Here is an 18170-nt window from a genome sequence, read left to right on the forward strand (position 1 = left end):
GTCAAGAAATACACCGGTGCAATATGCAGATATCGAAGTCTCCTCGTTTTTGTCCTGTCGACATTATTAATTTAGGTCAGTTATTTACGTAAGTGATGTCTTCCGCGTCTGCTGTCTACGATTTTAAAGCTAATGTACTTAGTAACGATGGCAAGAGCAAAAATTTAGGACTTTTATCTCAGGTTGTTTTGTAAAACGCCTCAAGTAAGCTGGAATCACAATTCCTGCTCTTGGAAATGCCAAACAATATAGCGATGCTTACCTCTCTTTTTCCACTTTGACTTACAGTAAACAGATAAACAGGTCAACAGAAAGCGATAGCTGCAAGCGAAACAGAGAAATGACTTGCGATTTTCACCTGAATAAATTGATCGAGAACTTTTACTAGTTCCTTCTGACTATCGGTGTCTCGACTTTACGTCGATCTCATTTTGTGCAACAATACACGGATACGACCATGCAAAAAGAAATCTTTTATGACTTTCCCCTAGAGAAACACTTATTTAGTACTGAAAATAGGACTAATAGCTGGAGATAAACACTCTAGTAAGTGCCACCTTTGTGCCCTGGTTGTACGATCAAACGTTAGACTACGCGAACTCAACAAGACTTACCAAACTGTTGACTCAAGAACTTAGCTGCCCTTAGCAAGATACAAAACAATACAAATACTGAGGAGATTTTAAATCTGTGTCATACCGTCAGCTATGAAATAATTAACTGCACCAGTACCTTCTTTGCTTATCTTCAAGGTTAGTTCATGGAATGAACATCTACACTGTTTTTAAAAAATGGTAAAGAGAAAGATTTAACCAGCTGTCACAACAACATTAATCTCAGTTGGAAAAGAGAGAGCAAAATCTCACGTGTCTACCAAATTGCGGTGAGCCTACTGAAAGTCACACATGCAGTAAGAATGAAGTTAGCAAATCCGTTAGGTCAACTTGCAGCTACTCTTTAATGCTTATTAAGCTCTCGTAAAGTGTGTGCATGTTTCATTAGTAAGAGGCATATCGTTGTGTTATAACGGCGTACTATATACTGTGTTTATCAATCAAACAATACGTGAAGCATTAGTCATCTAACAAACAGTGGATTATGTGCGTGTGGCGATACATGTGCCTGCTACGTAAACAGGGCCTGCTAAGGGTAACAGCCTTTTTACGATACGTAAAATAACGCGTGCGAGGCGAGTGAGAGAAGCGCTTGGAAGTATTCTGACTTCTCGCATTTTCTACGGTGACACGACCTGCCGAGATAATATTGACCTGTCAATGAAAGATACGAACGCCGCCGTCACCGTTGGACGATACAGTCGGGCGACGACTCGCAAGACGCATTACGAGACCCAACAAGATCTACACACAGTAAATACGAGAAAACGATTGCTACAAGTCTCTGATTTATATTATATAAATCATTTTTGCCAAGATTTCACTATTTTGCTGTCATATACGGGAACTAAATAAGTGTACGATTATTCATGCACGTTTTATCTTCTGGACTAGCACATAAAATCCTACAACCGCTTATAGTACACGATATTTTAAAAGATACCTATCCAGTTTTTCTTCCCACAAACAGACCTTTGTCTTTACACCTTGCGGAATCTTATCAGTCCGCAAAATACACAAGTTTACCTTTCCCCCAAAGTAATTTCCGTAATTTATTTCGAAAAAAGCTCTCGTTGAGCAAATTGAAAAGTACTTCTGCGTTAAATTTCTCGCTTGATGAATTAAGCATTGCTATACCAAAGAGATTTACAGGAGGAGGAGGAGATTAGTGTTTAACGTCCCGTCGACAACGAGGTCATTAGAGACGGTGCGCAAGCTCGGGTTAGGGAAGGACGGGCAAGGAAATCGGCCGTGCCCTTTGAAAGGAACCATCCCGGAATTTGCCTGAAACGATTTAGGGAAATCACGGAAAACCTAAATCAGGATGGCCGAAGACGGGATTGAACCGTCGTCCTCCCGAATGCGAGTCCAGTGTGCTAACCACTGCGCCACCTCGCTCGGTAAAAGAGATTTACACTGAAGAGCCAAAGAAACAGCATATAGGGCCCCGCGAGCCGCAATATGGCGTGGCATGGACTCGCCTGATGTCTGAAGTAGTGCTGGAGGCAACTGACACCATGAATCCTCCAGCGCTGTCCATAAATCCGTAAGAGTACAAAGGGTTGGAGATCTCTTCTGAACAACTCGTTGCAAGGGATCCCAGATATGCTCAATAATGTTCATGTCTGGAAAGTCTGGTGGCCAGCGGAAGTGTTTGAACTCAGAAGAGTGTTCCTCAAGCCAGTCTGTAGCAATTCTGGACGTGTGGGACGTCGCATTGTCCTACTGGAATTGCCCAAGTCCGTTGGAATGCACAATGGGCAAAAATGCATGCAGGTGATAAGGCAAGATCCTTATGGACGTGTCGCCTGTCAGAGTCGTATCTAGACGTATCGGGAGTCTCATATCACTCCAACTGCACACGCTCCACGCCATTAAAGAGCCTCCACCAGCTTGTACAGTCCCCTGCTGACATGCAGAGTTCATGGATTCATGAGGTTGTCTCCATACCTGTACACGTCCATCCGCTCGATACAATCTGAAACGAGACTCGTCCGACCAGGCGGGGCGTAAAGCTTTGTGTCGTGCAGTCTTGAAGGTTACACAAGTGGACCTTCGGCTCTGAAAGTCCATATCGATGATATTTTGTTGAATGGTTCGCATGCTGACACTTTTTGATGGCCCAGAATTGAAATCTGCAGCAATTTGCTGAAGGGTTGCACTTCTGTAACGTTGAACGATGCTCTTCAGTCGTCGTCGGTCCCGTTCTTGCAGGATCTTTTTCCGGCCGCAGTGATGTCTGAGATTTGATATTTTACCGGATTTTTAATATTCAAGGTCCACACGTGAAATGGTCATATGGGAAAATCCTCACCTCAAGGCTACCTCTGAGATGCTGTGTCCCATCGCTCTTGCGCTGACTGTAACACTCACTTAAATCTTGATAACCTGCCATTGTACCAGCAGTAATTGGCCAGACACTTTCATATAGGCGTTGCCGACTGCAGCGCCGTATTCTGCCTGTTTACGTATCTGTACTTGCATACGCATGCCTTTACCAGTTTATTTGGCGCTTCAGTGTATTATTGCCGTATTGTATCACACGTAATATTAGAAGTTTTACGCCTTTTATTCTCTATTCGAATCAAGAACAATGTTGAACCTACCCGGCAGGTAACAACCGTATGCCGGACCGAGACTCTAGCTCGGGACGTTTGTCTTTCCTAGGCAGGGGCTCTACCGACTGAGCTACCTACGTACGGCTCACGACCCCACCTTCACAGCTTTACTACCACCAGTATGTCATCTCGTATCTTCCAAACATCACAGAAGTTCTGTTGCGAAACTTGCAGTACTAGCACTCATGCAGAGTGAAAATTTCATTCTGATAACATCCCCCAGTCTGCGGCGAAGCCATGTCTCCACATAATCCTTTTTTTCAGGGGTGCTAGTTCCGCAAGAAAATTTTTCTAAGTTTGAAAGGTAGGAGATGAGGTACTGGCGGAAGTAAAGCTGTTAAGGCGGGTCGTGGGTCGTGCTTGGTTAGCTCAGTCGGCAGAGCACTTGCCCACGAAAGGCAAAGGTCGTGAGTTACTGACTCAGTCCGGCACAAAGTTTCTATGTGCCAGGAAGTTTCATATTAGCGCACACTCCGCGGCAGAGTGAAAATTTCATTTTGTTAACAACAATGATATACAAGGGAACTGTCACAAAATACTCTATTTTCAGTTCAGTTCCATAAGCGATACCAGACACCTGTCATTCCACTTAGCCATTAATTCACTCTCATTTCTCTTTTTGTTCGCAACGTGCTTCTTTCTGCTCCTCCTTGGGTAACCCTCAATTACTGCTGACTGGTTTATGAAGTCAAATCCACTTGTCACTGTAGAAGGTTAAAACTATAATTAGATATGGGTTTCAGTCATTTTCTAATTTACTAATCAACGTGGAATTGAATTTACCACATTACCTACAAGCCATATTTGTAGTCCGTATTTCTTTCAGAGGCTTTTTGGTCGTTTAGTCGATTAGAACACGTTCATTTGCACCGTAACATGTACAGCGGAGGGGGCTTGTTACTTTGTTACTTTCTTGCCTTCTGTAATGCAAGCGCGCGAGGAGAAAGTTAGCCTGTACACTTCTGTATCGCCCTAATTTATCTCATTTTGTCGTGTTAGCACTTCCACGGCATGTATGCAGGCAAGATTAGTACGTTTTAGGAATGTACTATAATGAGATGAGAAAGGAACATGTAAATAAGACGTCTTTAAGTGCATTAAAATCGGTAGCCCAACTAGATGTACGTATGTCAAATTTAAATTTCCTTGACAGCTCCTAATACCCACTATTCACACTACTCTGAAGAACAGCGCCTGTTCAGGACACCACAATGAGTCACGATGTCCTCTTATCACTTTGAACGAAAGTCTCACAGACATGGCTCGTATCGGCAATTTACTGCAGAGAAAATACTGAAACAACGAAGAGATGTTTCATTTGCCTATGGTGTATGACCCGCGGAAAATATGAACCTCTTTAATGCTTCATAACCGCTTGAAGATACTGTACTCAACTTTTCAACAAGCGATACCACGCATAGAGGCCGGTGTTTAGTGTGCTTGACTTCCAACTACGAATCTTTTACATGTACCCAAGTACTATTTTCAACGAGAAGTGTACTGGTTTAATACGTATTAATGCTTGTGGTGAAACTGACCCAGAGAGGCCTAGGCTGCTTGCACATCGCAATTTTTGTTCAACTGCAGCGTAAATTTCGCGCAACACAAAGAAGTTAGCGTGAGTCGTTATTTGCTGCTTCTTTTGGTAGAATGTTTCGTTTTCAAAGCGAGCTGGCATCGAATTAAGTACTCCGAATGGTTTCTTTTATAACAATGCTTCAATATTTTGAAACACGGGCGCTAACTACGATACGTGGTACATATTGAATACGATGCGAGGAAAGTCGCACTTTCTTCGCATTTATTTAATGTTGAAATTATTAGTAATATCAGTGGACTGTTGTACTCTTCCACAATGTAGATGAATGTGTAAGATTCGGATGTGTTACAAGAGAAAATCAATACACCGAAAGCCTCTTGATTGCTATGAAGAGTCTCCTCGAGCGTTTTGCCATGCAGAAAGTAAGCGTTTTGTGTAGCTCGTCTACTTTAGTAGGAGCAAGCCCCATGCAGACCAGCCGTGTTAGCGAGGTTAGGGGTTGTCCGTCCTACCTGCTCGGCGCGTCAGCCGGCGGGCCCTTTGCGGCCGGCGCGTCGCGCGCCGCTCGCCGCCGCCACCGCCATCGGCCCTGTTGTGGGTCGCGTCCGGCTTCATCGCCCGCACGTCCCGCGAGCGAAGCTTGTCGTGCCACCTCGCTTTCCGCACGCCATACACACACGCGCTCAGACCTCGTCACTCTCCCACCGCGCCTCCTCCTACAATATAACAGGTGCCCCAACACCAATGCCCCTCATTGCTTTTTCCGGTTCTACTGTCATAGTAACAAAACTCGCCACCAGGTAGCACCTGCTGACCGTCGCTCAGAATGGCGCTCGCGACAAGTGCTAGTCGCTCAGTCACAACAGTACAGTAAGTACGAGTCCCCCGATTGCGGTAACGTGTAGATCTACAACTGCCAGATAATGTGAACGACCCTCGTGCTCCACCTGATGTGTTAAGCTTGAGTCACACATTAGCTCATTGACATTCGTGCTCGGTATGGTGTGAGCCGTGTACACACGTAATGGTCCGTTTAACTGGTACCACCTGCAACTGAGGCAACCGTTCGAACGTTGTTACAGCAGATTTTTCTTATTGCTATTTCGTTTTTATCAAGATCCCACCTGTCTCATGTACGAAATGTACAACAGACATTTCGCAGGCAGTACGATGAATATAGACTATTTTCACTTACGAGGCTCCAGCACAAATGTCACTATAAAAATATTATTCGTTTATCGTTACAAGGAGGTACACGACGGGTTCCTAAATTCCCTTTCCAATTCTCAGAGTTATACACAGCCCCGGGTATATAATTGATTTTGAACAGAAATCAGTGTCCGATAGCGAACTGTTCCTCCTAGAACACACGTCTTTACACTAATTTGGTGGTCTCTGAGTAGAGAAATGCTGCGTGCCTGCGAATTTCTATCGTCTCCGTCGTTCGCCATGTTGTAGTAAGGCAAAAATTTAGATGCATCTATACGAGATTAAGGATTATTTACCCATTTCAGATTATAAGCCTTATGTATGTGAACTATTACAGTGCCTGAAGCAGGGAATTATCAGATCAGCAGAAGATTGCAACACTTCATTACTGTATATAACCTGCAAGAAACTGGAAAGTATTTGGAATCATGTTCTCAAAATCTACAACACGTAGCACCTGTAACTGTAAATAATTTTCCTGAAAAGGTATTTAACACTCTGTCTGGCCCGACGAGAGAGGGTGGGAGGGAATGGGAGGGGGGCAAAATCCCGGAGACCCAAGCCTTTCAAGGGTTCGAATCCCCGTGGGTGCTAAGTTCGCAAATACCTTTCTGCTATTGTAAAACAAATTTTGTATCATATAATAAATGTAAGAACATTAACCCAGCACCACCATAACCAATCTAGTTCCTTTTCACTTCAGTTCTTCGGTTTGGGAGTCATACGGGCCAACTGCATACAATTCTGTTTCGTGTGTAATCTTGGATGCACGATATATTCTTTCCCAATCGTGAAATACAACCACCTTGTGATTGAGTTGATAATGTGATTTCTTTAAATTTTGTTGGAAATCATATCAATACATTTCCCCAACAGATGCACAGGCCAACAGCGGTGAAATTTTAGAATTTCGTAGGTTTGTCAACAACATCCAAAGACAAGGTACTTCTGATTCCATCACAAGGTGATTTTATGAGGTCAACGTGCACCAGTATACAGAAAATATTTTGCATTCAAGAGTAAACACAGACTAAAATATTTCTGTCAAAATACAGCTGCCCTGGAAGAAGCGTAAAAGTGAAGAAATGAAATGACATTAAGAGGTACACTGACCATGCTGATGCTCAGAAGTAACGAGGTAATTACGTTCTTTTGTTCGTCCATAGAACAGCCAAATACATGGGAAATCTCGTGTTATTTGATGTGACATTATTTCTTGGTCAAAGACGCTTGGCCTTTAGAGGTTCGGCTCCCAAAATTGGAGATCCAATTAATTGGCATTTCCTCGAAACATTTCCGAGGTCTTGATTCATTATCATCTAGTACTTGCAAAACACATTAGCAAGTTCAAGAGACCGACAAGCAGCTGTAAAGCGTTTACAAGTGCATTATCCGTTAAGTGATACCCAGGATGAATTTATTTGTAGTTGTGCCCATCATGTCAGGAGAACTGTCTTGGAACCGAGAGAATATGAGAAGCCTTATCGAACAAACAACATTCATCTAGCATTATATTTGATTCAAGAAGGAAATGGATAAATATGAAATAAGTTATCGGTTTCAGGAATCTTAGATTGTAATCAGAAAACGAGAGTTGCTTAATTCGATCAACACTTGTGAAACAATTGCAATCAGCGAATGCCACGAACAAGGTTATGCTAAAAATAAAAAAAATAAAAAAATAGATTCAAATGGCTCTGAGCACTATGGGACTCAACTTCTAATGTTATCAGTCCCTTAGAACTTAGAACTACTTAAACCTAACTAATCTAAGGACATCACACACATCCATGCCCGAGGCAGGACTCGAACCTGCGACCGTAGCGGTCGCGCGGTTCCAGACGGTAGCGCCTAGAACCGCTCGGCCACTCCTGCCGGCTGTGCTATCAGGAATGATATTAGACGGTATCATGAAAGACCTCAGATACATTTTCTTCAGTGAAATCATCTTGCAAAATTTTCTGTGCCAGCGTATGATAGCCTTAGGCTTATGGAGTACACGCAGCTGACAGTTGTCATATAGCACACACATTCTTCGGAACGGTTCTTTTTTAACAACCCGTTCAGCAGCAGTCTACGTAGATGGGGAATTCTGAAACAGTGTGTTGGAAATTCTTAACATTCTAAGTCTGCTAAGCGTTAGAGTGCTCGGGTTGACGCTACAATATCAGTTGCAGCTCACTTGGATAAGATTGCCATTGCTGTTGAAACACTCAGTAAGTTAAATTTTTCAGCTGTAACGTTCTTTGATAACGGAGTGTTTTGAATTATATGACATCATTCAAGTACTTGATCATGACGTCAGTTTGGCTGAAGTTATTGGTACCAACTAACTACAGGAGCAAATTATTACAAGCTCGATGTACCACCATTGATGTTGAGGTAAGACACTGAGAGCTTATTAAATGATTTAAAATACCTTCTGAAAATTGGGACGCCGTCCTCCTTGATCTAAGCTTGTTCCCGGTGCTATCAATATCGATCCTGAATTTCCGGATGTGTGCACTAAGAAGAGGAAGTCATTCCATGATGAAACCAAGAATGAAGTAACTGATGTGCATTCATTAGTTTTAGTCAAGTTAAATGTATTTTAAGTCATTATTCACAATCTAGTGTCTACATTGAAAACAAAATAAGAAATAGTGAAGATTTTAGACGAAACGTTTGGGTTTCGCGGAAATGCTCAAAGATGACTGACAACCAGGTCGCTGAAGAATGCAAGTTATTTATCAATGAATACCATAATGATAACAGGATTAGAAGATGTTAAATATTTGAAAACAATTCGTAAATCAGACTTTGAATACATTACTTTGGCGCCATTAGAGCTCTTTAATAAAATGCACAAGCTTAACAATTTAAACTTGTTTCCAAACGTGGATTACATTCTTCCAATAACTACACCTGAACCACAAAGGTTATACAACACTCTGACTCGTGTTAAAGTTGTCTCAGATCAACCATGCATCAAAGATTTGGGAACCTTGGCGACTGAATATAATTTGGCGAGGCAACTAGACTTGATACTGTCATTCAAACATTTCCCGCAAGAAAGGGTCGCACATTGAGAACACCAAATCGCAGCATTACTGGCAGTAGACATTTCATGATTGTACGAATCAGTATAATACTCAGCCTTTTGTTTTAAATTGAACTAGAAGTAAATCAACCAATTAAAAGTTAAATTAAATGGAGCGTGCACGCTGTTGTCGTGGTGGTCTGCCTTCTCAATCCGCTTACGGTATTTATCTACTGATCTCCCTCTACGATTTTTACCCCCCCCCAACGCATCTCTCCAATACTGAATTAATGATCCCTTGATGCCTCAGAATGTGTCCTACAAACCTATCCCTTCTTCTAGCCAGGTTGAGCCACAAGTTTCTCTTCTCCCCAATTCTATTAAGTACCTCCTCATTAGTTACGAGATCTACCCATCTAATATTCAGCATTCTTCTGTAGCACCCCATTTCAAAAGTTTCTATTCTCTTCTTGTCTAAAGTGTTTATCGTCCGTTATTCACTCCTACACATGGCCACACTCCACACAAATACTTCCAGAAAAGCCTTCTTGACAAATCAGTATTCGATGTTAACAAATTTCTTTTCTTCAGAAACGCCTTTCATGCCGTTGCCAGCCTACATTCAATATCCTCTCTACTTCGGCCTCAGTTTCTCTGCTGTCTTAATAACAAAACCTATCTACTTCTTTCAATGTCTCGCTTCCTAATATAATGCCCTCAGAGTCACCTGATTTAATTCGACTACGTTCCACTATCCTCGTTTTGCTTTTGTTGGTCATCTTATATCCTCCGTTCAAGACACTGTCCATTCCGTTCAACTGCCCTGCCAAGTCCTTTGCTGTCTCTGAGGTTTGCCGATAACAATTTTATTCTGTCAAAGTTTTTATTTCTTCTCCCTGGACTTTAATTCCTATTCCAAATTTTTCTTTTGTTTCCTTTACTGCTTGTCCAATATGCATATTGAACAACATCGGGGATAGGCTACAGCCCCGTCTCATTCCCTTATCAACCACTGTTTCCCTTTCATGCTCCTCGAGTCTTATTACTGCCGTCTGGTTTCTTACAAATTGCAAGTAGCCTTTCGCTTCCTGTATTTTACCTCTGCCACTTTTAGAATTTGAGGCAGAGTATTACAGTCAACATCGTCAAAAGCTTTCTCTAAGCCTGTAAATGCTATAAACATAGGTTTGTCTTTCCTTAACCTATCTTGGATGAGGAGGCTTAGTGCTCTCTCAAATTCTTCACACAGTATCATATCTCCCACCTCATCTTCATCAACTTCTCTTTCTATAATACTGCTTTTAAGTCCATCTCCCTTGTATATACCCTCTATATACTCCTTCCACTTTCAGCTTTCCCTCCTTTGCTTAGGTCTGGTTTCCCATTCTTGATATTCACATAGGTGGTTCGCTTTTCTCCAAAGGTCTTTAATTTTCCTGTAGGTGGTATCTATCTTTACCCAAGTGATATATGCTTCTAAATCCTTACATTTGTCTTCTAGCCATTCCTGCTTAGCCATTTTGTGCTACCCGATCTTATTTTTTTTACATTTTTCCTTTCATCAAATGAATTCAGTATCTCTTGTGTTACCCAAGCATTTCTACTAGCCCTCATCTTTTTATCTACTTGATCCTCTGCTGCCTTCACTATTTCATCTCTCAAAGCTACCCATTCTTCTTCTACTGTATTCCTTTCCCCTGTCCTTGTCAATCGTTCCCTAATCCTTCCTCTGAAACACTCTACAACCTCTGGTTCCTTCAGTTTATCCAGGTCCCATCTCCTTAAATTCCTACCTTTTTGCAGTTTCTTCAGTTTTAATCTGCTGTTTATAACAAATAAATTGTGGTCAGAGTCCACATCTGCCCCTGAAAAGTCTTGCAATTTAGGATCTGGTTCCGATATCTCTGTCTTACCATTATATAATGAATCTGAAACCCACCGGTGTCTCCATGCCTCTTCCACGTATACAACCTTCCCTTCATGATATTTAAACCAAGTGTTAGTGATGATTAAATTACGTTCTGTGCAAAATTCTACCAGGCGGCTTCCTCTTTCATCCCTTTCCTCCATTCCACATTCACCTATCTTTCCTTCTCTTCCTTGTCCTAATATCGAATTCCGACTATTAAATTTTCGTCTACTTTAACTATCTGAATGATTTCTTTTATCTCATCATAAACTTTTACTACTATGGTGGGTATGGGTCTCATGCCAATGTTGGCTACTGTATTGCGTTCACTGTGCTATTCAAAGCAGCTTATCCACGTTCCTATTTCTTTATTCATTATTAAACTTAGTACTGTATTTCCCCTATTTTATTTTGTATTTATAACCCTGTATTCACCTGACCAGAAGTCTTGTTCCTCCTGCCACCGAACTTCACTAATTCCCACTATATCTAACTTCAACCTATCCATTTCCCTTTTTAAATTTTCTAACCTGTCTGCCCGATTAATGAATCTGACATTCCACGCTCGGACGCGCTATAGTTTCCCCACTGCTTTCAGCAGTTCGTTTACCAGCACAGCACGGCCGTTTTGGTTGAAGTTACAAGGCCAAATCAGTCAAATCATACAGACTGTTGCCCCTGCAACTACTGAGAAGGCTGCTGGCCCTCTTCAGGAACCATACATTTGTCTGGCGTCTCAACCGAGAGCTCTTCGCCGTGGTTGCGCCTACAGTACGGCTATCTGTATCGCTGCGTCGGGCAAGCCTCCCCACCAAAGGCAAGATCCGTGGTTCATTGGGAAGGGGAGCGCACATACATTTTACAATAATTCATTATTGAGTAGCATCTGGAGCCGAACCTGTAAGCTTTTCAGTCATATCAGTTTTCTCCCTTGTTATGGAGGACGTCATGATTGAACTATCATCCAGTTCCCTAGCTGTGGTGGTCTTCGGATCCTGACAACTGTCTTCGTCACTATTTTTCAAAATAATTTATTACTATTTTTTCAATCTTATACTCCATTAAAACGCATCATAGCACTAGTATTCCTTCTCGATATGTTTACCCTTTGCACACTCATTCATGATTTTCATCTGATTAGGGTATTAGTTCTTTCAAAGCCGCAATAGGAAACTGTGTACGCGGTTTATGACAAATTGTTTTTTCTACATTCCAAATAATTTGGATTGTAATACCACATTATACAAAGTATATCATAACAGCTACTACTAGGTTCCTGAAATAATAGAGGGCATGGAATTAAACATTTTTCTTAATGAAACAATGTCCAATAATGCGTCGTTTTGAGCTTGCACTGGGATGAGCTGTATATTGTCATAGGAAACTGTATATTGCAATAAAAGTGCTGACAGGACTTACTGCAACATCAGTGTTAAAGTTAGAGCATGATATTAGCAAGGGTACATCACGCACGTGTGCTATTGTTTTCTTTCTCTGAAGTTACTGTAATTGAATTCAATGACAATTGCAAATATATTTGTAAATATTATTTAAATTTGTAGGTACCGAAATCGACTAATTCTGATTGAAAATGTGTGTGGAAATCAGAAATGTGAAGGCAGGAAATGTGCTCGGAAAGAATATTAATCACTGGAAGCACACTCTTCAGTGTCATTTCTGTAATCAGGAAGCCTGTCTTTCTCCACTTTTGTAGAAAAATGACGTTACCTAGCTTAATACGCGAAACTAAGTCAACAAATTTCATAGAAGATATTCTGTGATGAATAGTAACAGACCAAATTCAATAGTTTACTTTTTCCGTGGTAAGAATAACAGCTGAAGCAAACGCATTTGCAGACCCTGTAAGTAAGATAAAGAAGAGCCAAAGGACCTATTACACCTGCCTAATACCATGTAGGGCCCCCGCGAGGACGCAGTAGTGCTGCAACACGACGTGGCATGTAGGGGGAATTGACACCATGAATCCTGCAGCACTGTCCATAAATCCGTAGGGGTATGAGGGGATGGCGATGTCTCCTGAACAACACTTTGCAAGGCATCCCAGATAAGCTCAATAATATTCGTGTCTGGGGAGTTTGGTGGCCAGTGGAAGTGTTTAAACTCAGAATAGTGTTCCTCTAGCCACTCTGTAGCAATTCTGGACGTTTAGAGTGTCGCAATGTCGTGCTGGAATTGCCCACAGTCACCACCAGCTTGAATAGTCACCTGCTGACATGTATGGTCAATGGATTCATGAGGTTACGTCCATGCCCGTATACACCCATCCACTCGATACAATTTGAAACGAGACTCGTCCGACCAGGAAACATGTTTCCAGTCATCAACAGTTCAATGTCTCTGTTGACGGCCCAGACGAGGCGTAAAGTTTAGTGTCTTGCAGTCATCAACGGTATGCGAGTGGGTCTTCGGCTTCGAAAGCCCATATCGATGATGTTTCGTTGAATGGTTCGCACGCTGACACCTGTTGATGGCCAAGCACTGGAATCTGCAGCAATTTGCGGAAGGCTTGCACTTCAGTCACGTTGAACGATTCTCATCCGTCATCATTGGTCCCATTCTTGCAGGATCTTCTTCCGGCTGCAGCGATGTCGGAGTTTCGATGTTTTGCCGGATTCCTGGTATTTACGGTACGCCCGTGAAATGGTCGTACGGGAAAATACCCACTTCATCGCTAACTCGGAGATTCTGTGCCCCATCGCTCGTGCGCCGACTATAACACCACGTTCAATGTCACTTAAATCTCCATAACCTACCGTTGTAGCAGCAGTAACCGATGCAACAACCGCGCCAGACACTTGTCTTATATAGGCGTTGCCGACTGCAGCGCCGTATTCTGCCTGTTTACATATCTCTGTAATTGAATACGCTTGCCTATACCAGTTTCTTTGGTGTTTCTTATCGACATCAGAAAATTATGTAATTTTTCCGAATGTTCAAATGTTCTGTAATATTCGGTAACACTGCATCCAAATGCAACGAAATACTGCTAATAGTGGCTCGATGATGCATGTGTGTGACTACCGCATGCGGGTGACTACCGCATGCTCCGATTAACTTGTTGCACCATGAACAACTGTTAATTCGCTATAATTCCGTCAGCAGTATCTCGTTAAACGGTTAAAACCGTAGTATAAACCAGCGGAAAAATGTTCCTGTCGGAGCATAAATAGGCGAATATGTTCCTCCTGAAAAGACTGATATGAAAGTGGGGAACCAGCTGCCTCTGTCCTCATTCCGCCATCCTCATCAAATATTTTGGCATGCTAACATATTCCCGCACTTTTATCACAGAACGGTCTAATCATTTTATGCAGTCTCTCTTTGTGGTGAAGCCTGCATACTCAGACGTAAACAGTGGCAGTAAGATGGCGGTGCCCTCTCCCACTATCTCAGTTTTCTCCCATTGAATTACAGTGTATTCCATTGTCACTGTGTCCTCTCCCTTACACTGTCCCCTTTTGTCCTCTTTTGCACTGCCACTGTCTGCACCATACCTCGGCAAATCAAAAATTCTGTGTGGGGGGAGGTCAACTTACCGTTTCCCCTATACCCATGTGTTTACAATTTCGTTCCAAAATGCACCCTCCCCTATACCTAAGCGTTAACGTTAGTCAGTGTGGGAGGCTCCAGACCCCTTCCTCCCCTCCAAGCCTATGTATGGTGTCCTTTAATCTGTGTTCCATTTCCACTGTCTCCTCTTTCTCTCCCACTGCTTCTATCCCCATGCAGCTCCTGTTGTCTTTCACTACCACTATCTCTCAGCAACCACCAGTATCTCCTCTCTCTTTCGCTGCCACTGTGTGTGCCTTAATCCATCTCTCTCTTTCATTGAAACTTTCTCCCTCCCACCATCAATGTGTTCTCCCTTTTCTTGCCACTGGCACTGTCCCCCCTCTTTCCCACCGCCACTGTCTCTCTTATTCTCATTCAGCACAAAAAAGCGCAAATGTGTTCGCCTGACAAAATTTTTGTTGAGGAAAGCGGAATGAGGACTTTAGGCAACTGGCTGCCACTTTTCTGTCATTCTTTTCAAGAAAAACATATTCGCATTGATGAGTTCGAACAAGAGCATTTATCCGCTGGTTCCCTTCTTTTCTCGGCTACAGCATCGTACGAAGCTTATATAACACGAATCCTACAGGCCTCTGAAGTTCTGGCAGTTTATTTACATACCTCAACAAAAGTTTTGCGTCACCTCGGATCCGAGATTTCCGGAACCTGTACAGAAAATTTGAAGAGAGATCAATATAAACATCACTTCCGCCCCTTTTTATTGCTGCACCACCATACAGCGAGATCTTCAGAGGTGGTGGTCCATATTGCTGTAGACACCGGTACCTCTAATACCGAGTAGCACGTCCTCTTGCATTGATGTATGCCTGTGTATTCGTCGTGGCATACTATCCACAAGTTCGTCAAGGCACTGTTGGTAGATCGCGCTGAGTGGTTGGTGGGTCACGTCGTCCATAAACAGCACTTCTCAATCTATCCCAGGCATATTCGATAGGGTTCATGTCTGGAGAACATGCTGGACACACTAGAGGAGCGATGTGCACGATGGGGGCGGAATTGTCGTCCATGAAGACGAATGCCTCGCCAATACGCTGCCGATATTGGTTGCACTATTGGTCAGAGAATGGCATTCACATATCGTACAGCCGTTACGACGCCTTCCATGACCACCAGCGGCGTACGTCAGCCCCAAATAATGCCACCCCAAAACAGCAGGGAACCTCCACCTTGCTGCACTCTCTAGACAGTGTGTCTAACGAGTTCAGTCTGACCGGGTTGCCTCCAAACACGTCTCCGACGATTGTCTGGTGGAAGGCATATGCGACATTCATCGGTGAAGACAACGTGATGCCATTCCTGAGCGATCTATTCGGCATGTTTGACCCATCTTTACCGCACTGCATGGTGTCGTGGTTGCAAAGATGGACCTCGTCATGGACTTCGAAGTGAAGTTGCGCTTCAGGCAGCCTATTGCGCACAGTTACAGTTTGAGTCGTAACACGACGTCCTGTGACTGCACGAAAAGCATTATTCAACATGGTGACATTGCTGTCAGGGTTCCTCCGAGCCATAATCCGTAGGGAGCGGTCACATCCACTGCAGCAGTAGCCCATGGGCGGCCTGAGCAAGGCATGTCATCGACAGTTCCTGTCTCTCTGTATCTCCTCCGTGTCCGAATAACATCGCTTTGCTTCACTGCGAGACGCCTGGACACTTCCCTTGTTGAGAGCCCTTCCTGGCACAAAGTAACAATTCGGACGCGATCGAACCGCGGTATTGACCGTCTAGGCATGGTTGAACACGAGCCGTGGAACTGATCGGCAGTCGGACCCCCTCCGTCTAATAGGCGCTGCTCATGCATAGTTGTTTAGATCTTTGGGCGGGTTTAGTGACGTCTCTGATCAATCACAGGGACTGTGTGATACAGTATCCACAGTCAACGTCTATCTTCAGGAGTTTTATTGGGAACTGGGGTTATGCAAAACATTCTTTGATTTGTGTATATACTTCGACACATTTGTATACTTGGACGAATGTATCCAGGAGGAGGAGGAGATTAGTGTTTAACGTCCCGTCGACAACGACGTCATTAGAGACGGAGCGCAAGCTCGGGTTAGGGAAGGATGGGGAAGGAAATCGGCCGTGCCCTTTCAAAGGAACCATCCCGGCATTTGCCAGAAGCGATTTAGGGAAATCACGGAAAACCTAAATCAGGATGGCCGGAGACGGGATTGAACCGTCGTCCTCCCGAATGCGAGTCCAGTGTGCTAACCACTGCGCCACCTCGCTCGGTACGAATGTAACCAGTAAGAAAATATGCACAATATAAGATTAATACAAAATCGTTTGTTTTCCGTTGTCTCAACACTTTGCTCATTGATCGAAATTCATCGAAAATGCCCTGATTATGATTTGTATCATACAAGAGTAAAAATGTTGTGAAGTATTTTACTGTATTAGCAGTCTTTCTAGTTTTACATAATTTTTGGAAATCATTTTTTCGGGAATGTTTAAGTTACAGCTGAGAAGAACTAACGAATGTGATGATAATCGGCGCCAGTCGATGTAGTGGTAGTCAACCAGTGTGTCAGTGAAATGTAGACCCTATTAGCTGTAATTATATCACTGTTGGCCTGTTACCCAGTAGAAGCGGGAGAGCGCAGTTCGCCTGGGGAAATAGGCTACTGTTCTGTTCAAAGCGTTGTCACTTCTCAGGACACTACTTAGATACAGTATGTAAGGCGAAAATCAGAAATTCCCAATGTTAATGCAGGTGCTTCGTCGAAAAAGGAAACGTTAGCTCCGATTTCCCGAGCGTTAGCTGTAAATTACATCTACTATAAGTAACATTAAACTGCTAAAATACCCAAATAACGGTGACCCTGTACACTTTTAACTGAACGCCTGGTCCGCCGCTCCAATAAGCAGCATTTTGGATTTGGTGGACAAGGATCCATTAACTGTCGGCCGGATTGGCCGAGCGGTTCTAGGCGCTACAAAACAAAACAAAAAAAAATGGCTCTGAGCACTATGGGACTTTACATCTGAGGTCATCAGTCCCCTAGAACTTAGAGCTACTTAAACCTAACTAACCTAAGGACATCACACTCATCCATACCAGAGGCAGGATTCGAAACTGCGACCGTAGCGGTCGCGCGGTTCCAGACTGTAGTGCCTAGAACCGCTCGGCCATTCCGGCCGTCCCTTCTGGGCAATGGGCGTACAATTAGAAACTGTGTATGTGTCTTGAGGCAGCGCAAATTGACCACGTTATATTCATTCAGTATATGAGAATAAGTGCACTCCAACACTTTAAACATAATCCCAAACCTTTTATGATTTTGTTAATAGCTGTAGCTCAGCAGCCTGCAGAGCATCCTTTCAACAAAGATAAAAGTCAGCCTTCAGCTGCACAAAAAACTGTGTTTAGTTTCGTTTAACAGTTTCAACAGTTTATACTGCCATCTTAGGACGAGAAATAGGCTTGCTTCATTGGTAAGCTAACGTCAAAATAAGAAGCGGACAATGGTGTCCTACGAAGAATTGTCAACAAAAACTTGTATAAAATAATTATATTAAAAACAAATGTACAAAGACTGAACAGCAAAAGTGTAACAGGCTTGTTAAAACGAATGTAAAATGGTTGAGCTTGAGAACCACAACGTACCTTTATTACAGAACCAATAGTATCATATCGCAAGCACATGTATATGCGGTGAGTAGCACA

At 43.0% G+C, this 18170-nt stretch overlaps 1 protein-coding gene across 2 annotated transcripts in view; it reads right to left on the reverse strand.

The window, feature by feature from the left end:
- LOC126236099 (uncharacterized) overlaps nt 1-18170 on the reverse strand; it is a 363570-nt gene that overhangs the window by 20399 nt on the left and 325001 nt on the right. The window contains exon 3 of one of the 2 annotated variants that reach the window (XM_049945169.1): nt 5285-5488. The exons of the other annotated variant lie outside the window; for it this stretch is intronic. Coding sequence (XP_049801126.1) covers nt 5285-5387 — 103 coding nt within the window. The 5' untranslated portion in view covers nt 5388-5488. The remainder of the gene's footprint in view (nt 1-5284; nt 5489-18170) is intronic. 2 annotated transcript variants of the gene reach the window in all.

The sequence above is a fragment of the Schistocerca nitens genome, chromosome 2 (assembly GCF_023898315.1).
Source record: "Schistocerca nitens isolate TAMUIC-IGC-003100 chromosome 2, iqSchNite1.1, whole genome shotgun sequence".
In the NCBI taxonomy this organism is placed as follows: Eukaryota; Metazoa; Arthropoda; class Insecta; order Orthoptera; family Acrididae; genus Schistocerca; species Schistocerca nitens.